The 22,460-nt window shown below is 37.1% G+C and overlaps 1 protein-coding gene across 1 annotated transcript in view; it reads right to left on the bottom strand.

Annotated features, from left to right (window-relative positions):
* The window catches only part of RBM25 (RNA binding motif protein 25), a gene marked incomplete at its 5' end in the record, with an annotated part of 56,289 nt that overhangs the window by 17,558 nt on the left and 16,271 nt on the right, over nucleotides 1–22,460 (bottom strand). The window contains 6 exons of the mRNA XM_082618789.1: nucleotides 1,967–2,253; nucleotides 5,744–5,827; nucleotides 6,067–6,120; nucleotides 7,820–8,005; nucleotides 14,038–14,198; nucleotides 17,183–17,240. Of these exons, the coding sequence (XP_082474915.1) occupies nucleotides 1,967–2,253; nucleotides 5,744–5,827; nucleotides 6,067–6,120; nucleotides 7,820–8,005; nucleotides 14,038–14,198; nucleotides 17,183–17,240 (830 nt within the window). The remainder of the gene's footprint in view (nucleotides 1–1,966; nucleotides 2,254–5,743; nucleotides 5,828–6,066; nucleotides 6,121–7,819; nucleotides 8,006–14,037; nucleotides 14,199–17,182; nucleotides 17,241–22,460) is intronic.

Below are 22,460 nucleotides of genomic sequence, written 5' to 3'. Positions count from 1 at the left end.
ATCAACAAAAGATTTAAAAAATCTGTCAGTCTGTGTTTTCGTTTAAACCCAAGAGAAAGTAGGACAACATATATTATGAAATAATATACAAACTCACTAGCCAGAATTTAGCATTTGGTTTCTGCAGAATTGTAAACTCCTCTATACAAGTCAGAAAGACATAGAATATAATCCTGGCCCCAAATTCTGAACTGCTTTCTAAACTCAATGTTAATGCTTATCAGCATCTCAGAAAACAAAAAAACCTGGATATGAGAAATACTAAGGGCCAAAGAACATGTTACAAGATAGTCTATTTCACTAGTGATCAAGGAATACAGATATCGGCAAAGGTGAGAAGCAAAGAGCATTCTGGCATGTTGCATGGGTAAACTAGAACTACAGTTGACCCTTGAACAACATGAGTTTGAATTGTGCAGGTCCACTTATACACAGAGTTTTCTCAATAGTAAATACTACAGTACTACACAGTCCAAGGTAGGTCGAATCCACAATTGGTTGAATCCATGGATGAAGAACCGCAGATATGGAAAACCGTGTATACAGAGGGCCAACTATAAGTTATACTCCAATTTTTGCCTGCACAGAGGGTCGGCACCCCTAACCCCGGCATTGTTCAAGGGTCAACTGTACATCTATCAGCAATAAAAAGTTCTCAAGTATTTAATTCAGAGTGATAAAACCAAACTGCAGATTTGTGATACCATGGATGTAATTATACAAATTTATGTATATATATGATATAAAACAGTACACTGTAGTAAAAGTATAAAACCACTCATTTTAATACATGTCAAATTCTCAATAGTGGTTATTCAAGAGAATAATGGTTATTCCAGTGGAGGAAGGAAGGGAAGGATTTTAATGCCCACTAAAGATTAGTAAGAGTACTGAATTCCAGTTCCAGTAACCGGCGGACCTCCCTTCAGCTATAATCAGGTAGAACAGTATCTCAACCAAGCAATGTATATTTGAAAACTAGCTTGGGAAAAAAAAAAAGGTGGGATTCCCTCTCTTCCCTCTGTCTCCTGGCTTCCTTCTGCTCACGCCCTTCTCCACTTCCTTTGTTCACTTTCGCTCTACCTCATTCCTAAATAATTTGAGATGATATGTAATATGAATTCAGTGTAATTATGAAAAATTTTTAAATAAAACAAAACCAAACCAAAGTGAAATAAATTACTAGAAGCCATAAAGAAAAAGTAAACTTAGAGCCTGGGAGGTTAAGTTGTGGCCATCCAGTGGGCTACAGGACCAAACAGACCCCAGGAGCTAAAAGCAGTGGTACTAGAGCTGATTTCCCACTAGAGGGGACCTCAATCAAACAGTGACTAGAGAAAATGCCCACTGACCAAGGGAGAGAACAAGGAATCATGTCTATCCAAAACACTGGGTGGACGGCTGGTGTGTGCTGGATCTGTATAAAAACTGGCTTCAGACAAAAACTAACACTAAAGTTGAAAACTGTTCATTTAACCAATATATTTTTCTTTTTTTTAGTTTATTTACTTTTGGCTGTGTTGGGTCTTCGTTGCTGTGTGCAGGCTTTCTCTAGTTGCGGTGAGTGGGGGCTACTCTTCATTGCGGTGCGCGGGCTTCTCTGCGGTGGCTTCTCTTATTGCGGAGCACGGGCTCTAGGCACGCGGGCTTCAGTAGTTGTGGCTCACTGGCTCTAGAGTGCAGGCTCAGTAGTTGTGGTGCACGGGCTTAGTTGCTCCGCGGCATGTGGGATCTTCCCGGACCAGGGATCGAACCTGTGTCCCCTGCACTGGGAGGCAGATTCTTATAGACTGCACCACCAGGGAAGCCCTTAACCAATATTTTACATGTGTGTGAGACAGCAAGCCAGGTATGCTTCGTGTCTCAGGAAGTTCTATCACCACATCCATGCAAATGGCCCAAGAGAGTACTAACCTGCAGTTCTATTAAAGCTATCAAGCACACAGTAACTTCCATAAAGCCTTACCTTGAACGACTGCGATCCTTATTCCGATCTGAACTCCTTTCTCGATCACGGTCCCGATCTCTCTCTCGATCCCGATCTCGATCTCTCTCTTTTGTCCGGTCACGATCCCTATCCCGTTCTCGTTCCCGCTCCCGTTCCTTCTCCTTTTCTCGTTCACGTTCTCTTTCCCTTTCTCGTTCCCGTTCTCGCCTTTCTCGTTCCCTTTCACGCTCCCTCTCTCTTTCTCTCCGTTCTTTCTCAATTTCCTGTCTTTCTTTTTCCTTTTTGCCTTTCTCTTCTTCCAGTTTCTAGAAACCAATAAAAGTACTTTTAGAGTTAACTCTATAGCTCCAGTATTCAGACTTTTCCCGGCGCAAAGCCCAATATTGGGAACGACAAAAAAAAAAAAAAAAAACACCAAACCACTGGTACTTTAATATTAAATACTTGTGGTTTTACTTAACAAATAAAACTGAAGCAATCACAAGCCTAGATAGATTTCGTGCAAAACCATACACTCTAAACAGACCAGGAATCTCCAATCTTGGATGCTGGGAGATTGTGTCAAGTGTGGCTGACCACTCAATGATTATGTAATAACTAAAATGACCATGAGGAATGTGATGGCTCATAATAACTTCTAGAAATACAGTCACTTGGCTAAAATGTAATTCCTCCCATTATGAATTTCTTTAAATCAGTGGGGCTACTGCTGCTACTATAACCCCAGACTTCCCATTACCTAACGATTATTAGTTGAGTGTTTTAAAGGGGAGGTGGAGGAAGAGTCAGGTCACTGGAATGCAACTAAATAATCTTCTGCCCTCTGGTTTGCCCACCCTCCAAAAGACAAGCTGAATTCAGCCAGTATCTGCCTTATCACCTATGGAAACATTTACTCCCACCATTACAAGATGGACAGCCCACCAAATACAAAAAGTTTGAAAATCACTCGCTTCAAGCAAAAAATGTACATAATCATAGTATTTTTACTTAATTAGATTAATTTTTGGCTTAATGTTAAAAGCAACATATTTATGCCCATTATGCCTATAAGACAATGAAAATACATTAACAGTGATAAATCCATCCTTGGAAGGAACGATTGCGTATTAACTTACAGATGCTGTGCTAGGACATGGATCGCCAACACTGGATTAACCTTGCCTACAAGCTATGCTTCTGGGAGGAAGAGCAAGTACATGGTTCACAAATAAACCAAATAACATTCAGACCAAGTTTGTACCCTGACAAGATTACCAGTGTACCACACGGTTTCTACACAAACTCAGAAAAAAAAAATACCCCAAACAGGAAAAACAAAACAAAAACAAAACATTTTTCCTTTGGTTCCATGTTTAGTGTCACCGAAATGAAATTTAAATGACAACAATAAAATGTGCATTTTTTTCTTTTCTCAGTCATGTAAAGCATTTAAAACAACTTTAAAAAGCAATCTTACCTGTTATACTCTCTTTCTCTTGCTCATGGATCAGAGAACTGATAGAAGATTACGAAAGAAAAGCTTATGCATGAGAAATCAATATATTCAGCTGTGGTGCCAGTCTTGTATCAAAATGGAATGTAGGCAAAGCCAATACTGAATACATTGAAATTACAAAGGGAAGAGAAAAGAAATAGCAAAAAGAGGACAGAAACTGAAAACTATTTAAAGGGGTAAATTCTAATTTTTGAAACAGTACTATAATGGAATAAAAAAATGTGTACTGTAAAATGAGGCTAGACTACATAAAACTTACCTCAGTGTCATACACTTATAAAGAAATTTGTTTATTTCTGAGATAATAAATACTTACAGATTATTTTAGCTGTTCCAATAATAATTTCTTTTGTAGAGTCCCTCAATTGTTTTATGCTTGCCTATTCACTACACTACTTATTTCTTAAATGTATAGTTCCACTTATGTAAATAATGATTTGTTTCAGAACTCATTTCAAAAGTTTTGTTCTAAGTAAATGAAAAAGTGAGTGAATCTTGTCCATACTAAATGCAATTCTAAACGATTATATCAGATTATATATGCAGTAAATAGATACACACACACACACGTATATATTTTTTAAGACAAAGACTGGAGAAAGAGGAAATGAGGTGGTCTAAAAAGACATAAGAAAGTAGTGAAATAATGAAGAGGAAAGGACAGAAAAAAAAATCATAAATCTTACCTTATTCTCTCTTCAGACTCGTCCGTGCTGTAAATGGACGCCCCCTGCCACGCTGATACCCTGACAGTCTGTGGTTATTTAATAAACTCATACCAAAACATGCAAAGGTTCACTGAGCTCAATTTTTGTTACCGAAGTTTCAAATATCCCCTTTAACCATACCACCCAATAAAAAAAACTGTTTTTCTTTTTCACTTTGATTTTTATTTTTAAAACACATTTTGGAAATTCAAAACATTCTCCCCACAATGAAATACGTGTAAGGCAGTCAAAGGCCTGACAGCTTCTCAAACTCTGAAGCAATTACCTTTTGAATTAATTTTTTAAAACATGATTTCCTTATACTTTACCAATGACATGACAGGATTTAACAAATAACCAAAAGGGGGTAAACCACACGCACACTGTATACCATTTTCAAGCTTGCTCAGAAAATTTTGAGTACTGAACCTAACCAAAAGCATTCCTCTAAAATGACTTCCCATGGACTAACTTTTTAACTCTCAAAATTAATCTGGGAGAACAACAGTTGTGCTTTTAGACATACTTAATTCCTGAAAATGCCCTGTGTATGTGAGCTAGGGCTCGGCATCATGATAATAATGTGTTCAGCAGCATTGATTCGATGGCATTAATTGTCAACGTGGGATTTCGAAAGCTATAAGAAAAAGTAAGATTAAATAAAAGAAAAAATGAACACTAAACATCTCACTGAGTTAAAGGTCACTCAATCTTAGGAAAGAACCAGTAACATCTTATTATCTCTAACATCAAAATACATTTCACGCAGTGTTTGCATTTCACCGTCCATAAGCATCACCTTCAACACCAGGGAACATTCACAGATGCACTGTCATTGAGAGAAGCTTTCAATAGGCAAAACTCGTGAGTGGGATTTACTATGAACAAATACCCATTTCCAAGCCAGTTACCCCTTTGCATATTTTTCTGAGGGGGCATCCATAAATATAATAAAAAACAGAAGCTCATACTTACATCCTATTCCTTGTTACTTTCCAAGCTGAGAGTTTCATCTTGCATTAGTCACCATATGATCTCTATCATAATGGTGGGGGTCAATGAATAGATTAGCTTTATGGGAATTTACAGTTCTTCCATGCATCTAAAATTTGGTAAGTCTGGTAACCACTGACCTACTTTTTAAAATCTCCCCCTCTCAAATCTATACAAATATAATCTTAAATTTTAATCTCAGCTCTAAAGAAAAGGTTTTCCTAAGATTAAGTTAAATAACTGCCCCCAGAAATACACTACAGTGTATGTTATTCTGCTGCCCCCTTGAATCTAGTTTAAATCTGACCTTGATGTTTATGTTGAAATCTAAAAGTAAAACTAGCTTTTATTCATATTAAAGTGAGATGACTGCAGAGTAGTCAGTAACTGAAAAAGCTACGTACAATATGCCAAGGACTACTCTAATATGGTAATGGTCTTCTGTTTCTTTGTTTCTATCTAAATATCAATTAAACCTATATAAAAAGCATTTAAAATTATATTCTACTGTAAGGTTGATTTTTCTTTTTTTGTCTGTTTGCTTTGGACTCTGTAAAAAGTCTAGATTGGTATCAAGTGAAAAAATAAGAATACTACCTTGTGTGTGTCTCTGAATTTGCTGATCTCTCGGGATATCAGGTCTCTTTTGTCTTCTTCCATTTCTATAGCATTTATATCCTCCTAAAAGACAAGAGGGACAGGTGGGAATGCGTAATGATCAATCTACATTGATACAGATAGAAATTAAAGGTTAGATATTCTGTACAGGTTTTACAAAAGACAGGAGTAAATAAAAAAGTTATGTAGTAACAAATCCAACAATCTAAGTTAAATAGTAAAGAGTCAGATAAACAAGAATCACAAATCTGGCAATTAGCAGTAAACATAAGTTATTGCCAAAGCCTATAATGTAAACTAACCTTAGTGATGAGTGGATAAGGGATCAGTGGGGCCACTGGAAATCTGCGAAAAATCTGCGGAAAAATCCACAAAGATTAAAACAAACAAACGAGTTCATACTACTCTGAAAAACAATTTTCCATATGTGTATACTGTAAGCAATGCAAGATTTCTGTAACATTTTCTTGACTTCAAATTACTTGATAATAAGAAAGATTTCACTCACTCTATAACCCCTCCCATGACCCACCACTTCCTCTCCCTCCAACACCCCCAGCCAGTGGAATAAGGAGGGCCTCACACTAGCAGTGCTTTTTCCTTGATCCCTTCCAAGACAGAGGAAACAATCATAACAACAAAATTTACCCATAATTCCTGCCATAGAGCAGACTTTCTTTGATTCTCTCCTCCCAACCCGTATCAAACAAATATGTCAAGTTATTTTCTCCTTTGCCATTAATGGGGGAAGAGGAAGAACAAACCCTACAGGTCTTAATTACCCTATACCTGACTGACTCTTACCAATTACCATTCCCAGTGATTGGCAGTTCACTAGACAGGTTCTTATGGCCCCATGAGGAAGAACAAGCCAAGTAATAAAAATGTATCTGGGGCTTCCCTGGTGGCGCAGTGGTTGGGAATCCGCCTGCCAATCAATGCAGGGGACACGGGTTCGAGCCCTGGTCCGGGAAAATCCCACATGCCACGGAGCAGCTAAGCCCCTGCACCACAACTACTGAGCCTGCGCTCTAGAGCCCACGAGCCACAAGTCCTGAAGCCCGTGCACCTAGAGCCCGAGCTGCACAACAAAGAGTAGCCCCTGCTTGATGCAACTAGAGAAAGCCGCACGCAACAACAAAGACCCAATGTAGCCAAAAATAAGTAATAATTTATAAAAATAAAAATGTATCTGGCCATGAAGAAAACTGAAGATGGACTAATAAGCAATAAAATCCAAAACAGTACGAACTATAACTACCCCTTGATATTAAATCACGATATATGTTTTATAGTACTACTTTTCCAGGGCATATACAATCCATTCATATAATACACTTCCATTATTTTTAAAGAACACTCCCCATAATTTCTCTAAGTATATCCAAATTAAATGAATATAAGAAAACCAAACATTTTCTCTCAACCTGGACTCCCGACTGTTCAATTAGCTTAGGATGACAAAAGTAGGTGATGATATAATACACTGGGGAGGAGTGTTTCATCTCATGATGTTCTTTCATAGTACTCCAGTTATAAGGCCAATAGCACCACTGTCCATGGAAGGAAATGAGACATGGCTTAGAAGGAAAGGTGGCTAAAAATTTGAAAATGGGTCAAAATCCTCACTGAATGAGACCTGGTATCCCGCTTGCAGCAGAGACAGAAGAAAAATAATAAGGGAGTAAGGCAAAACAAGGCCAATCCCTTTGTGACAAAAGGGAAAAAAAAATCTTACTTTGTCCCTTAATATCAGTTCCTATTCATCACTCAAGTCTGGGTTTTTTTTTCCCCCTCTTACTTAATGAATCCACAAATATGCACAAGCTTCCATGTCACTGCATTTCAAACATGCGAAACAGGAACGTTGTGGTAAAAAAAAAAATAGGAAGTTAGTTGGTAAGACATGGTCAAATTAGCCTTAACAGTATATTGTTATAAACACTAGTCATTCTACTTTCCCCTCAGAAGTTGGAAATAAGGGAAGCACAAGAGTGACAGTACAAAATGTAAACTGTAAGAATGACTCGGTTGTCAGAAATCAGTAACACATACGTCCTCCTTCTTTTCCTTCTTCTTCTTCCTGGGGTGAGAGTCAGATTCTTGCGAGGGGGCATTGAGCTCGCTGGAGTATTCCCGTATTAAAACTTCAATGGCCCCTTTGATCATTTGATCTCTTCTCTTTGTTTCTTCATCTAAGGCTTCTTCGTCATCATTAGTGACAGTTTCTGGCCTGGCATTCTTAAAAAGAACAAGGCAGATTCAAGAGAGGGAAGGGGGAAATCAAACAAGAAAATCAAATCATTCTAAAGCAAGTTAGTACACAAAACAAACATGTTTTCTCCCAAACATCTCTGCAGTCCTATTAAATGCAGATTTGGATTTATTCCTAACTTCACAAAACCAAACTTCATTTGTTTTATTGCTTTTTCCTTCGATACACTGTACTTTACGATTTTCTTTTCCTTTCTACCCTTGATAATTAACATTCTGACCCCTAACCAGCTACAGAAAGACTGAAATCACAGGGCTAGCGTACTACACATCTGCAAAGCTTTCACAATTTTTCAGATTGTCTTGCTCAATACCTGCACAAACTAATGATGTTTACTGAATAACTCATTCAAAGTTGAAAACTTTATTACATGAAAAAAGCAAAATACAATTTTATGTACACTATGGTAGCCACCATTTAAAATAAACAAAAACAGCGACTTCCCTGGCGGTCCAGTGGTTAAGACTCTGCACTTCCACTGTAGGGAGCGTGGGTTTGATCCCTGATTGGGGAACTAAGATCCCACATGCCGTGAGGCACAGCCAAAACAAAACATAAATAAATAAATATAATAAAGTGTTCAAAAAATTTTTAAGTAAAATAAACAAAAACATATGTAGGTTAAACAAATAAAAAACACTTGATGGCTATATACAACAAAATGCAAGCATCAGGAAGGTCAGGGGCTGAAATGATGGCTTCTTTTTCCCCCTCTGCTTTCTACAACGTGGGAATACCACTTATAAAGCTCATATATTTATACCCTAAAAAGGAACTGACTCTAAATACTGCACATCTTTCTCCCCATGACTTGCAAATGTAACATTATAAAAAAAAATTCATGTTGTAATACTTCTCACAAATAAGTAACTATTTGTAGGACTTTATTATCATTATTATTATTATTATATTTTTGGCCAAGCCATGCAGCTTGTGGGATCTTAGTTTCCTGACCAGGGACTGAACCTGGGCCCTCGGCAGTGAAAGCACAGTCTTAACCAGTGGACCACCAGGGAATTCCCAGGACTTTATTATTATTATTATTGTTTTTTGGGGTTTTTTTGCGTTAGGCGGGCCTCTCACTGTTGTGGCCTCTCCCGTTGCGGAGCACAAGCTCCGGACGCGCAGGCTCAGCAGCCATGGCTCACGGGCCTAGCCGCTCCATGGCATGTGGGATCCTCCCGGACTGGGGCACGAACCCATGTCCCCTGCATTGGCAGGCGGACTCTCAACCACTGCGCCACCAGGGAAGCCCGGACTTTATTATTTTTAAAAAGAAGTCGACTGTTACTTGTGTTGATGTGATAAAAAAAAAAAACTACTGGTTTCCAATGTCCTACTATCCTTCTTGTTTCTGTCTGTTTTATTTTAAGGCTCCTAGTTAAGGAATTAATCCAGTTCAAATGACAAAATTTAGAGCATGACCTCTAGATAATTTCATTACCCTCAACTCTTCTCTTAAAACCTGGAAAGGTGGGAAAGTAAGACAAAGAAGCAACAAGATAAACATAAAGATGTATGTGTACAAAAATTTTTGTAACTTAAAACTACATACACACTTGGGTAAACATATATTGTGCAAATTTTCAGATACAAACAAGAATCCTGCTCTTCTGGACAAATGCTGGCTCTTGGTCACAATGCATGCAACTCTATTCAAGGTGAGTTTCATACTTTGTACCTCCTTCATATAACGTAGACGTGATTTCATAACTGGCATTCTGAAAGCTATCTCCAATGGATACTTATTCAACAAGCATTTATTTCTTAAATTAATTTGCCCAACAAACTCTTAAGAGCCTACCCTATGCAAGATACTTTGTTAGATGGTAAAAAATTCAAAATTAAAAAAAGAAATAACTTGCCCTTAAGCATTTAACAATACAGGGTAAGAGAAGGTTATGATATAGACAACTTTCACATTAAGTCATTAAATGTGATATTAGAAAACTAACCACTCTTTACTTTCTCAAACCTGCCTCTTCATCTAATCTTCTTGTAACCAACTTTCTACTTGGCATCTGGGATAAAGAAAACATGCTTTAACCAAGGACTGTAATTAAATTGTTTACATTATTTACCAAGAATATTGTAAACTAAAATTGTGGTGATGTGTTCCTTTCTTATTCTAAATCAATAGCATATCACAATAAGGTCTTTATGCAGCTTTCACTAAAATCCCTTCAGTGATACTCTGCTTCTCCAAAGGTTTTAAATGAAAGAATTAAACCACCAGTAACTTGTCACTGAAACCGTAGGTCCTGAGATACATATGGCTATTTCAACCCAAATACTCAGCTGTTGAGACCTAAATTCTTTATTATGAAAATATACCTCATGAGGGAACATCCAGTCTGTCTTTAGCATTTTCCCTACATTCTAAATTTCTTTCCATGAACCCTCTACATCTCCATGCCTTTTTTAAGCATAAGGATTGAGGTGGGGTTATAAATCCAAAGGCTTACTCAACTAAAAATACTCATAGCCCCTGAATTCCCCACCACCATCATCCTAAACCAAAACTTAGATATTAGTATAGCTGGTCTTACCTAAATTAGAAGTAAAACATTTGGAATGAACTAGTTCACACCACCTTACAAACGACTACTGCCCTTTGATCTATAGAGAAAATGTACATTTTTAGAAGGAAAGCTTATGAGCCCAAATCTCTTAACCAATTGTTAATGTAAGAAAAACAAAAGCAGCAATATATATCATGGAAGGAAAAGTTATTTTTAGTTTCAACTTAAACTCTACCTCTCGGTCCTGAACCACAGACAGTTTCCAGTTTTTTCTTCCACTTCAGAAACAGAAAGCACATTCAGTAATACTGAGCAGCAAAAAGTGAAGGGTTTGGAAGTACAAGAGGATCAAAGAAATCAACTGAATATCTGAGATGTTTACATGGCCCACCTATTTGGCTCTTTTCAGGGGAATTAAAAGCTTCCATAGTAAAGCTGCTAGCTGGAGAGTTAGAAAGCAGCTCTACTAGACTCACTCTTTGGCACTGACCTCTAGAGTTCAAAACAAGAACTTCTCTGGGAACTAAGCAAATGCAGAGTTCTTTCTTTTGAGAAAATGTAGATTCAACCAGACTAATTTCCACGCAAAGATGTGAAGATGTTCCTACCTGCAGTATCTGATCTGTCCTCAATTAAAATGTAAAGCAAGCGGCTCTTTCCAAAGATTATTTGTACTTCCACCACTTGGCAGAATTCATTCTTGAATGTGTGACTAACAAGCACTATCTGTGACGATCAAGCAAATCTCTCTACTCCTATACCCCTACTGCTGAACAACCAGAAAGCAACAGGACATGGACTAGATCAGCGTGGCTACCCCAAATGAAATATTTTTACTAAAGGTCATAAAAGTTGATTCTACAAATTCTGCAAAATCCAAATAAAAGCTTTTAATCAAGCTACTACTCAAGGCATATAATTCCTCTTAAAATTCTGGGTCAGGAAAAATCTCTCTTTCTAGCCAAACTCATGGTTCTTTTTGAATCGGAGAACTATACAACTAATAGTATTTTTTCTTCTGTCTGGGAATCAGGAAAATGTCTGGATAGGTAGCATACAAGTTTCTCAATGTCTCATTCTCATGTCACCTACTTTAAGTCACTATTTTCTAAATTTCTCCAATAAATTGACAATAAAAGAGAAAGAACAAGTATACTTTCACATCTTACCCTGAAAAATTATGACAAACCTGCAATCTACTCCACAATATACTTATATTTGCTTAAGCTGTTTGAAAAAAAATTTTAACTGACAGAATTGCTCAACATTTTCATTTTACCAGTATTGTTGAGTAAGATCGACACTCCAAGAAAATATACCATGTTTGTCTTATGACTTCAAGTACCTCTGGGCCATGCCAAACGCACCCAGAAGTCATGTCTGTTAATTTTTTAAATTTCATTTTATCTGAAATAACCATTGTTTTTATTGGAGGTGGCTTCAATTCCATTCTTGAAGAAAAATATAAACAGATTTCAATTGTGATTCCTCTTACTAATGGTGCTTACAAAATAAATCAAAGTCACACGATTTTACATTTCCTTATTTATTACGTAACTATACAGATCTACTTCATGCTCAGAGAACACCATCTGCAAATGCCACCATTTAAACCGCCTCACAAGCTAAATTTCAAGCTCAGTAAAACAATGAATCCAGGGAATTATATAAAAAACTTTGAAGACACTGAACGCATGGTTTATTTTAAAAAAGAATTCAGTTATCATAGCAAGGAAAATCTAAGAAGTCTTGCTGCAGACAGTTGGCTTTTTTAAGGTTTTACTGGTATGATAGGCAATAGTGCTGATATGAGATAAAATACAATTTCTCTGGAGTGTAAATTGTGTTATTTCCTTTTAAAGCTAGGGAAAGACAGTAAGATTACCAGGTGAGCAACATAACTGCAACTGCTATAATAAATGCTCACCCCATTCTTGTTATGAGCAAGACCTTAACCCAGGTTCTGTGGAGGTACAAGATGAAAAAACATAGTCTGTGAATTTACTGTCCTGTCTGTCTTATGATCAGAAAATGCGGGATACGGCAATGAAATAGGGTACAAGGAGCTGTGAGAGAGCGATACAAACAATACATACTATAAAGCAGACTGATGTAACAACAGTAAAATCCTGTTTTATATGAGAAGAGAGAATTTAATTCTGCCTGAGAGGAATCTAGGACTGATGTCAGCTATATGAATCAAGCAACATTTTAACTATATGGATAGAATTTCAACAGGGAGCTTGGATGAGCAACAAGGACATCAAAGTACAAAGGAGTTTGTAGGGATACATGACTGACACATGAAGGGAACTGATGGAGAAAGCTAGAAAGGTAGACTGGAACAAGCCTTGGATGCTATGCTAAGAATATGGGCTTTACACTGTGAGAAATTCAAAACCATTAGGATGCATGAGCAGGGGGCTGACGTAATTATACTTATGTTTTAGAAATATAGGGCAGTACTGTAACAGGCAGATGAGAAGAAAACAATGTAGATAAATCCGTTAAAATACTATTAAAAATCCAAAGAAAGACAAGATTAAGTGAAAAAAAAGCTGTTTACAAAGTAATACTTCAGAATTCAATCCTCCATTTATAAAAGAAAAATAAACTCACATATTCCAGTTAAAACTATATTCACCCATACAGAGAAAAATGCCTGGAAGAATATGCAACAAAAATGTCTACAGTGCTTACTAATGATGATAGAATTATGGGTGATACTTAATGTCTTCTTTATAGGTTGCTCTATTTTTATGAATTTTTTTTACAATGTTTTTGTAAAGGAGGGAGTGGTGGAACCAAGAGACCTATTTCTACTTTGAATGATAGTGAAAAGCCTGAAGAGAGCAAAAAGGCTGTTTTGTTTTGTAGAGACAGAAAGGTAATAATCAATATTTTAGATCTGTTCAGCCTGACGTGTCAAAAGGAACTAAGAAGGGAAAACAAGGAAATATACACTCAGGTTTTAGCTATTCTTTGCTCTGTTGAGAGGGAATAATAATAATGTATACATTACAACACAACATACAAAAATTTCCTTTACTTTAGCTTCACTTAATAGAGCCACCACCTGATGACAGCAATAAGACTTATTTTCATTCATTTTAGAACCTGTGTACTTCTAAACGAGAGGGCAACTAATAAAAATTTTGTAGGTTGAAATATATTTTGTACTTACTTAAAAGCTGCCTTAATGAATTAGCTCTGTTTGGAATAGTCTGTACCAGTGTTTTCTCTGGCAAGTTAACCTTGTCCAGCCTCCCTTACTACCTTCATCCCAACCTGGAACAAGCAAACCAACAGTCATCCACCCACTATGGGTAGATAAAAGACTTAAAATAACTATAAACTATAAAAACACCCTCTTGATGATCTTGTGAAGCCCCGTATTAGATTTTTTTTATAATGAGAAGTATTTACACTGAAAGAGCACAGCTGGCCTAGAGAAGACAATGCTACAGAAAACATACCCCATTAGAAGCTTTCTTCTTTGCTTTCCATTCATCCAGTTGTGCCTTTGTCTTTGCATCAACTTTAACAAGTAGCTTCTTCTCTCCAATCTGCAGGTCATGCAATAACCTGAGTGCACGGAGCGTTGATTCAGGCTCCTTATACTCACAGAATCCAAAGGCTAGCAATGGATGTAAAAAATTAGTGAAATATCAATACAATTATGAAAGATGAAAAATATTTATGAAAAATTGAAATCATTACAGACCAAACATTATAATACAGGGATTATTTAATTTGTCACTCCTCCCTTTCCTGCAATTACCTTTGATATGGATTTCACTTTTAGTACCCTCAAACAACCAAAAGAAAAAAGAGAAAACAAAAACAGGGGAAATGGGGCTTCCCTGGTGGTGCAGTGGTTGAGAGTCTGCCTGCCGATGCAGGGGACACGGGTTCATGCCCCGGTCTGGGAAGATCCCACATGCTGCGGAGCGGCTATGCCTGTGAGCCAGCACGTCCGGAGCCTGTGCTCCGCAACAGGAGAGGCCACAACAGTGAGAGGCCCGCTTACCGCAAAAAAAAAAAAAAAAAACAAAAAAAACCCAAAAACGAAAAAACACACACAAAAAAAAAAAAAACGGGAAAAGAAGAAAAATTCTCATCAGGCAAATTGCTACTTATTAGAAGTGCTGATAAAATATTTAGCAGAATCAACAACTTTTGTAATTAATTCTTTTAATTATTTCATCAATTCATTCCATCCTGACTTCCTAACAGCTACAGATAAGTGAAAACAGGCTTCCTGAACCTAAATACAGCACTTTTCAATTCAGAGATGTTAAACTACAAAAGTACTGATCTTTTATTCTAGTTACCAGTCTAATTTTTCTGAATCTGTTTCATTTTAATAACTAGTCTCACCATTATTACCATGACTTTAAACGGATATTAAAACAAAATTAAATTTAAAAAAGAGTAAACATTGAAAATAAAATTAAACAAGTGAATCCAAATATGTATACAGTTAATGATACAACCACATATTGAGTGATTTTGAAACAGAAAATTTAAAAATAAATAAATAAATAAAAATAAAACAAAATTTGACCATAGATTTAAGTTTGATATATCCTAAGGACAAAAAGACCTGTCTATAAACAAGAGAAGTTCAATAATCATATTGTTGATGACAGTATTGGTGCTATTGGTCTGAAACTGCTGTATGTGAAATGATAATAATAATAAATAATAATTATTTAAAAGTCTATCATTCCCTCCGTGTGCTGAAGCTCAGGATTCTAAATGTGGAAGAAAGGAAATATAGACATATGACAGAAAAGATTAAATAAAAAACTTTTAGGCTTGAACTTGAATTAATGTGCACTGGCAAAGCAAAGACCACACCACTCCTACCATGAGTACACCTCATTTCCAGATGGCCATTTTGAAAACAATTTCCCACTGAAAGGAATCAGAAGCTTCTTGAGAAACGGCTGATACCAAGTCTGGGGCAGAAAAACTACTAGCTGAGCTTTGAATATCTTGTCAACCTAGATAACAAGGAAGCAATCAAAGGCATTTAGGCTTGTGTCAAAAATCACCAAAGATCTAATTCAGAGGCAACTTGAGAAAACTTAAGCTTCACTAGTGATAATGACAACTAATCCACATTAAATATAATAATAACAAATTGAATATGTTTCAATCTAGAACTTAAAAATACTTAAAAAAAATCACTGGTAGAGGATGCTGAGAACATAAGATCATTCTTTTGAAAAATGAAAGAACCAAAGCATTTATCCTGGTTTTCTTATAGAAATTATACCTCTAAGTAACCAAATAGTATATGGAGGAAGAAGTTTATCCTTATAGATGTATTCTACTAACAAATGAAGATTTTTCTTCAATAAGGTAAGACAGAATTCTTCCAAATAGACTGTTACATTTTGCAACCCCCCAGTGAGGGAATCAACATAGGCACTGACAATCAACAGCTGCTACCATTAAAAAAAAAACCAACAAACAAAAAACCCAGTATGACTCCTAATGAAAGAGCACTACCTTTAGAGAATTCTTACATATAAAAACAGTCAACAAAAATAACGCACACAAACTCAAATCTGATCAAGTCTCAACCTACAACTACCAACCAGCTTACATTACAATGAAGAGGATAGAGATGCATGGCACATAATTCTACTGGAGCTGCAATAAGCAAACCCAGACTGAAAAAACACTACTGGGCAAATGACCCAGTTTCGCCAACAAATAATTTCAAAGGAAATAAGAGAGACAGAAGAACTAAAAATATTAAAAGAGATTCAAAAATATGTCAACCAATTTCAATGCACGGACTTTATATGAATCCTGAATCAAAAAAACTATTTAAGAGACTGACATTTAAGACAGCTGGACATCTGATCATTGACTGGATATTGACTGAATGTTGGATATCTGAATATTGACTTAATAATTGAGAAAGGTGTTTTTTTTTGGTCTTATAATTGTATTTTAGATATATTTTTTTAAAAGACCTTATCTTTTAGAGACATACTAAATATTTACAGACAAAATGATCTGGTGCTCAAGATTGTTGAAAATAATACAAGAAGGAAATGGGTAGGGTACAGGTTAAGCACAAATGGCACAAGTTGATAAATGTTAAAAAGCTAGATGATGAGTACATGAGAGTTCATCATACTATTCTGCTAATTTTATATACGTATGATTTTTTCCATAATAAAAGTGTTCAAGGATGTGTATCAAACAGGTGTCTCTACCAACTAGTATGAAAAGAACAGTTTGCTTTCAAGACTAAGTGATTATCTCATCATCTCTTCTACTTTCTTCCTAAGTCCTAATTGTTCCATCTTGATCATACACTCCTGCTCTGAAACAAAAAGGACTTCTTAAAGTAATCTTTTAAGAAACCAGTTACTCTGAATAATTTTCTTCCCTCTCCTACCTCCTTCACGTTATCCTTTTCTACTTTCTCATCTCAACTCTCAGCCAACATCTTCCCTAATGCCTTTAATCCTATTAAAGAGTGAAGACAGAGTGCTAGGAGAACACTCCTACGGTTAAGGACAATGAGAGTAAATGCAAATGTACTTATGCACACAGGTTAAGATGATCTCAATAAATAAGGAAAAATTTACCTACCTTGAAGTTTTCCAGATGCACCTTGTACTCTCTTCCAGCTCAAAACCAAGCCACATTTCTGTAAAAGAAAACAAACAAAGATCTTTACCACCTAAGCTAATTTATCATGCAAATAAGAGCACAATTAGATTCCCGCTAGGAAAAAAGTAAAAAAAAAAAAAAATCTTGTCAGCAACTAAATTTTGCAATTCCCACAAACCTACTATATGAAAGAAACATACAATAAATCATTTCAAAGGAAAATATAAATTCTTACTGATTCTTATTTGCCGAAAACTGCCTACCTTTCAATAAATTAGACACTTTACAGTTATATTTATCCTACAAATATATATATAAAACCAAAATGCCCAAATATTATAATAGTTAAACTATAATAAATTTAAGTAAATATTGAGTTCATAAATACTCTGTTTTAAAACACATGTATATATTATAAAAGATTTTTAATGACACAGGGAAATGCTTGACATGGGATGCAAAAAATCTTGAACCATGAAATTGCAGATATACAATAAGATTTTTAACTATGTGAAGAAAAAAAATTTCCATAAAATGATCAGAAATACTCCAAAATGTTAATGGGGCAGGTTGTCTGAAGGGTGGGATATTATTACACTTTGTTTACTTCCAAAGTTCTTAAATATTATTTCTAATTATTAAAGTAAAAACAAAGGTTTAAAAAAAGTTTTGTGGGGCTTCCCGGGTGGTGCAGTGGTTGAGAATCTGCCTGCCAATGCAGGGGACACGGGTTCGAGCCCTGGTCTGGGAAGATCCCACATGCCGCGGAGCAGCTAGCCCCGTGAGCCACAATTACTGAGCCTGCATGTCTGGAGCCTGTGCTCTGCAACAAGAGAGGCCGCGATAGTGAGAGGCCCGCGCACCGCGATGAGGAGTGGCCCCCGCTTGCCGCAGCTAGAGAAAGCCCTCGCACAGAAACGAAGACACAACACAGCCATAAATAAATAAATAAAATTAAAAAAAAAAAAAAAGTTTTGTGGAAAATAATAACTGAAGATTGCCTGTCAAAGCTGAGAAATAAGTTGATTTTTCTCTGAAGGGAAAGATATTTCCCTTCAGAGAAATTACTAAAATGATAGTCAAAGAACTGGAACTTCCCTGGCAGTCCAATGGTTAAGAATCCACGCTTCCACTGCAGGGGGAGAGGGTTTGATCCCTGGTTGAAGAACTAAGATCCCACATACTGTGCAGCGTGGTCAATAAACAAATAAATAAATAAAATTATACACACACACACACAAATATATATATATATATATATATATATATATATATGAAAATTTCCCAGTACTTCCCTAGCAGCACAGTGGTTAAGAATCTGCCTGCCAATGCAGGGGACACGGGTTGGAGCCCTGGTCCAGTAAGGTCCGCAGAGCAACTAAGCCCATGTGCCACAACTACTGAACCTGCACTCTAGAGCCTGCGAGCCACAACTACTGAAGCCCGCCTGCCTAGAGCCCGTGCTCTGCAACAAGAGAAGCCACTGCAATGAGAAGTCAGCGCACCACAATGCAGAGTAGCCCCGCTCACCGCAACTGGAGAAAGCCCACGTGCAGCTATGAAGACCCAACGCAGCCAAAAGTATAAATAAATTAAAAAAAAAAAAGAATCCACCTGCCAATGCAGGGTACATGGGTTTGATTCCTGGTCCAGGAAGATCTCACATGCTGCAGAGCAACTAAGCTCATGTGCCATAACCACTGAGCCTGTGCTCGAGAGCCCGCAAGCCACAACTACTGAAGCCCGTTGAGCTCTAGGGCCCATGTGTCGCAACTACTGAGCCTGTGTGCTGCAACTACTGAAGGCTGAGAGCCTAAAGCCCGTGCTCCACAACAGGAGAAGCCACTGCAATAAGCCCCCACTCTCCACAACTAGAGAAAGCCAGCGCGTAGCAATGAAGACCCAATGCAGCAACCACCTCCCCCCAAAAAAAGAAAAAGAAAATTGTCCGTAAGGTCAAACATAGCATGAGGGAACAGCAGCAGAATTCAATAAAATTTTGCAAAGACAAAAGACAAATGGATGGATAACTACTCATTCAGTAGAGCAAAGAAAGCTATGACACCAAGTGTCTACAGAAGCAGATACCAATAAGAAGAATTAAGCTAACTGATTCTACAAAACCCAGTGGATCCAGACTGGGGGGGAAAGGTACAGGGGAGAATGGGGCTTAAGTGTGAAGCTGAATAAAAATAGGTTTTTGCCTGACAATACAAATATGGAATAATCAAAGCCTCAGAGGTTTCAAGCAACTACCCTATCCCCACCCCCAGAGAAGATAGCGTGAAGAGTTACAGTCTGAAGAAAGTGAACAGAACAAGCTTGGGATGTGGAGCACCAGATCTGAAAGATCTGTATGAGATACAGAGTGAGTAAGAAGGGAAGAAAGTAATGGTATAAGAAGTGCTTGAACTCAGTCCTGCATCTGCAACCTCATACAGGCAGCCAATCATAAACTCACTAGGCATAAAATTGGAAATTTTCTAGAGAAACCAACCAGCCTCAAAGAAAAGACCCCACGAATTAACATTTAAAACCTTGGCTGCCATTTAGATTACCCTACAAAGATGCCCAACATTTTACAAGTTCAGCTTACGCACACAAAAAGCCTTTTAATCCCTAACTCTTAAATATGGACAATCAAGGATCACCAGCTGGACATCCAAGTAAAGCCTTAAAAGTGAAAGAGAAATAGAAGAGAGAAATTCAGGAATCCAAAGATAGCTTAAAAAAACACTCTGCTGCATATATAAATCAACAACAGTTTTAAAAAGGGATGTTTCAAACTGAAAACATACACGTATGTCCACACAAAAACTTGTACACAAATATTCACAGCATTATTATTCATAATAACAAAGTGGAAACAATCCAATTGTCCATCAACTGATGGATGGATAAACAAAATGTGGTACAACCATTAAATGGAATATTCTGGCCATAAAAAGGAACAAAGTACTGCTAACAAGCTACACTACAGATGAACCTTGAAAACATTATGCTAAGTGAAAGAAGACAACACACAAAAAGCCACATATTCTAAAATTCCATTTACATAAAATGCCCAGAATAGGCAAATCCATAGACAGAAGGTACAATAGTGGCTGCCAGAGGCTCAGGGGAGGAGAAAATGGGAAGCATTGTTAATGGGTACGGGGTTTCTATCTGGGGTGGTAAAAATGTTCAGGAATTAGACAGTGGTGATGTTTGCACAACTTTCTGAAAATACTAAAAGCCACTGAACTGTATATTATAAAAGGGTGAACTTTATGGTATGTAAATTATGTCTCAATAAAGATGTCTTAAAAATGTCCTCCCAATGTTCTACTTTGGGAAAAAAATGGCATCATCTTGTAAAACTGTAGATAAGCATGCCCCATGACTCAGAAATTCCACTTCTAAGAGAATACATGACAGAATTTCTTTCACGCTCACCTAGGAAGATGTGCTATTACCACTAATTATATAGCAAGACATAATATCAAAAAAAAGAAAACAATCCATATGACATCAGTAAAAAATCTGACCATTTATGGCATATTTCTATAATGCAATGGTATATAACAGTGAAAAGTAAACAAACTAGAGCTACATATAGGCTGGGTGAAAAAAGCAAATTGTGGAGGAATACAGAACTAAAACTTAAAAATTATAAATTTTTATTTATATAAATATATAATTAAAGTAAAAAATATGGACAGGAGTGATAAACACCAAACTTAGGATAGTGGACTACCTCTGGTTATTACCTCTGTGGAAGAAAGAAATGGGAATTAGAACCTTCATGTTTTGTTTCTTTGGGATAAAAATCTGAAGCTAGTATCACCAAATATTAAGATCTGACTAAGCTAGGTTTTGTGTTTATTTTCTAAACGCCTTTTTAAAAACACTTTTTAAAGCAAGGATAACATGATTTTTAAAACGGAACTGGCAATAATGTATGTTACTGATAAAATGAAGAAGGAAAAGATTTTAAAATAACTTCTAAACACAGTGGAGATTATGGAGGGAGTGAGTATGGACAGTGTTATTTTTCATTAAAAAAATCATTCAGGGACTTCCCTGGTGGCACAGTCGTTAAGAATCTGTCTGCCAATGCAGGGGACATGGGTTCAAGCCCTGGTCCGGGAAGATCCCACATGCTGCGGAGCAACTAAGCCCACGAGCCACAACTACTGAGCCCACATACCACAACTACTGAAGCCCGCATGCCTAGAGCTCGTGCTCCTCAACAAGAGAGGCCACCGAAATGAGAAGCCCGCGTACTGCGACGAAGAGTAGCCCCCGCTCGCCACAACTAGAGAAAGCCTGCGCGCAGCAATGAAGACCCAATGCAACCGAATATTAATTAATTTTTAAAAATCATTCAGTATTTTTTCACTTACAGTGTGCACGTAGGGACTTCGTTGGTGGCGCAGTGGTTAAGAATCTGCCTGCCAATGCAGGTGACACGGGTTCCATCCCTGTTCCGGGAATATCCCACATGCTGCAAAGTAACTAAGCCTGCGAGCCACAACTACTGAGCCTGCATGCCTAGAGCCCATGCTCCACAACAAGAGAAGCCACCGCAATGAGAAGCCCGTGCACCGCGATGAAGAGTAGGCCCTACTTGCAGCAACTAGAGAAAGCCCGCGAGCAGCAACAAAGACCCAACGCAGCCAAAAAAAAGTGCTTTAAATAAAAAAAATGTGCATGTAGCACCAGGATAAATTTTTTAAACTAAGACAAAAAGGAAAATCAATGACCAAGTCAAAAAAACTTATGTATGCTCAGAATAAAAACTGCAAAAGGAGTCAATCAATCACAATTAGATGCTAAAATCATTGTTTTAAAGGCGGCTAAAGAAAAGGACTCACATAGTCCCCAAATACTAACCCAGAGGTTACTTATTAGTGAAAAAGGGACTAAAGGTACCGTTACAATGGAGAGATCTGACTACCTTAACCAAGTAACTAAACTTAATACCACCAAAAATGGGACCAAGAGACGTGGTATGCCTCTTGCTATGTTGCACCCGAAAACAATGCATCACCCATGAACCACTCTTACAAATGCTTATTCTGAATCTAACTATGAGCAATCAATCAAATTCAAATTGGGAGAGACATTCTGCAAAAGACCCAGGCGCTTCAAAAACATCAATGTCATGAAAGACAAAAACAAAAACAAGCAAACAAGAAGAGGCAGGGAACTGTTCTACAATAAAGGAACTGTCTAAAGAAACATGACAATTAAATGCAATGTATAGGGACTTCCC

The sequence above is a fragment of the Mesoplodon mirus genome (assembly GCF_964341445.2).
Source record: "Mesoplodon mirus genome assembly, chromosome: 4".
Classification (NCBI taxonomy): domain Eukaryota; kingdom Metazoa; phylum Chordata; class Mammalia; order Artiodactyla; family Ziphiidae; genus Mesoplodon; species Mesoplodon mirus.
This window is presented reverse-complemented; position numbering and strand designations above follow the sequence as displayed.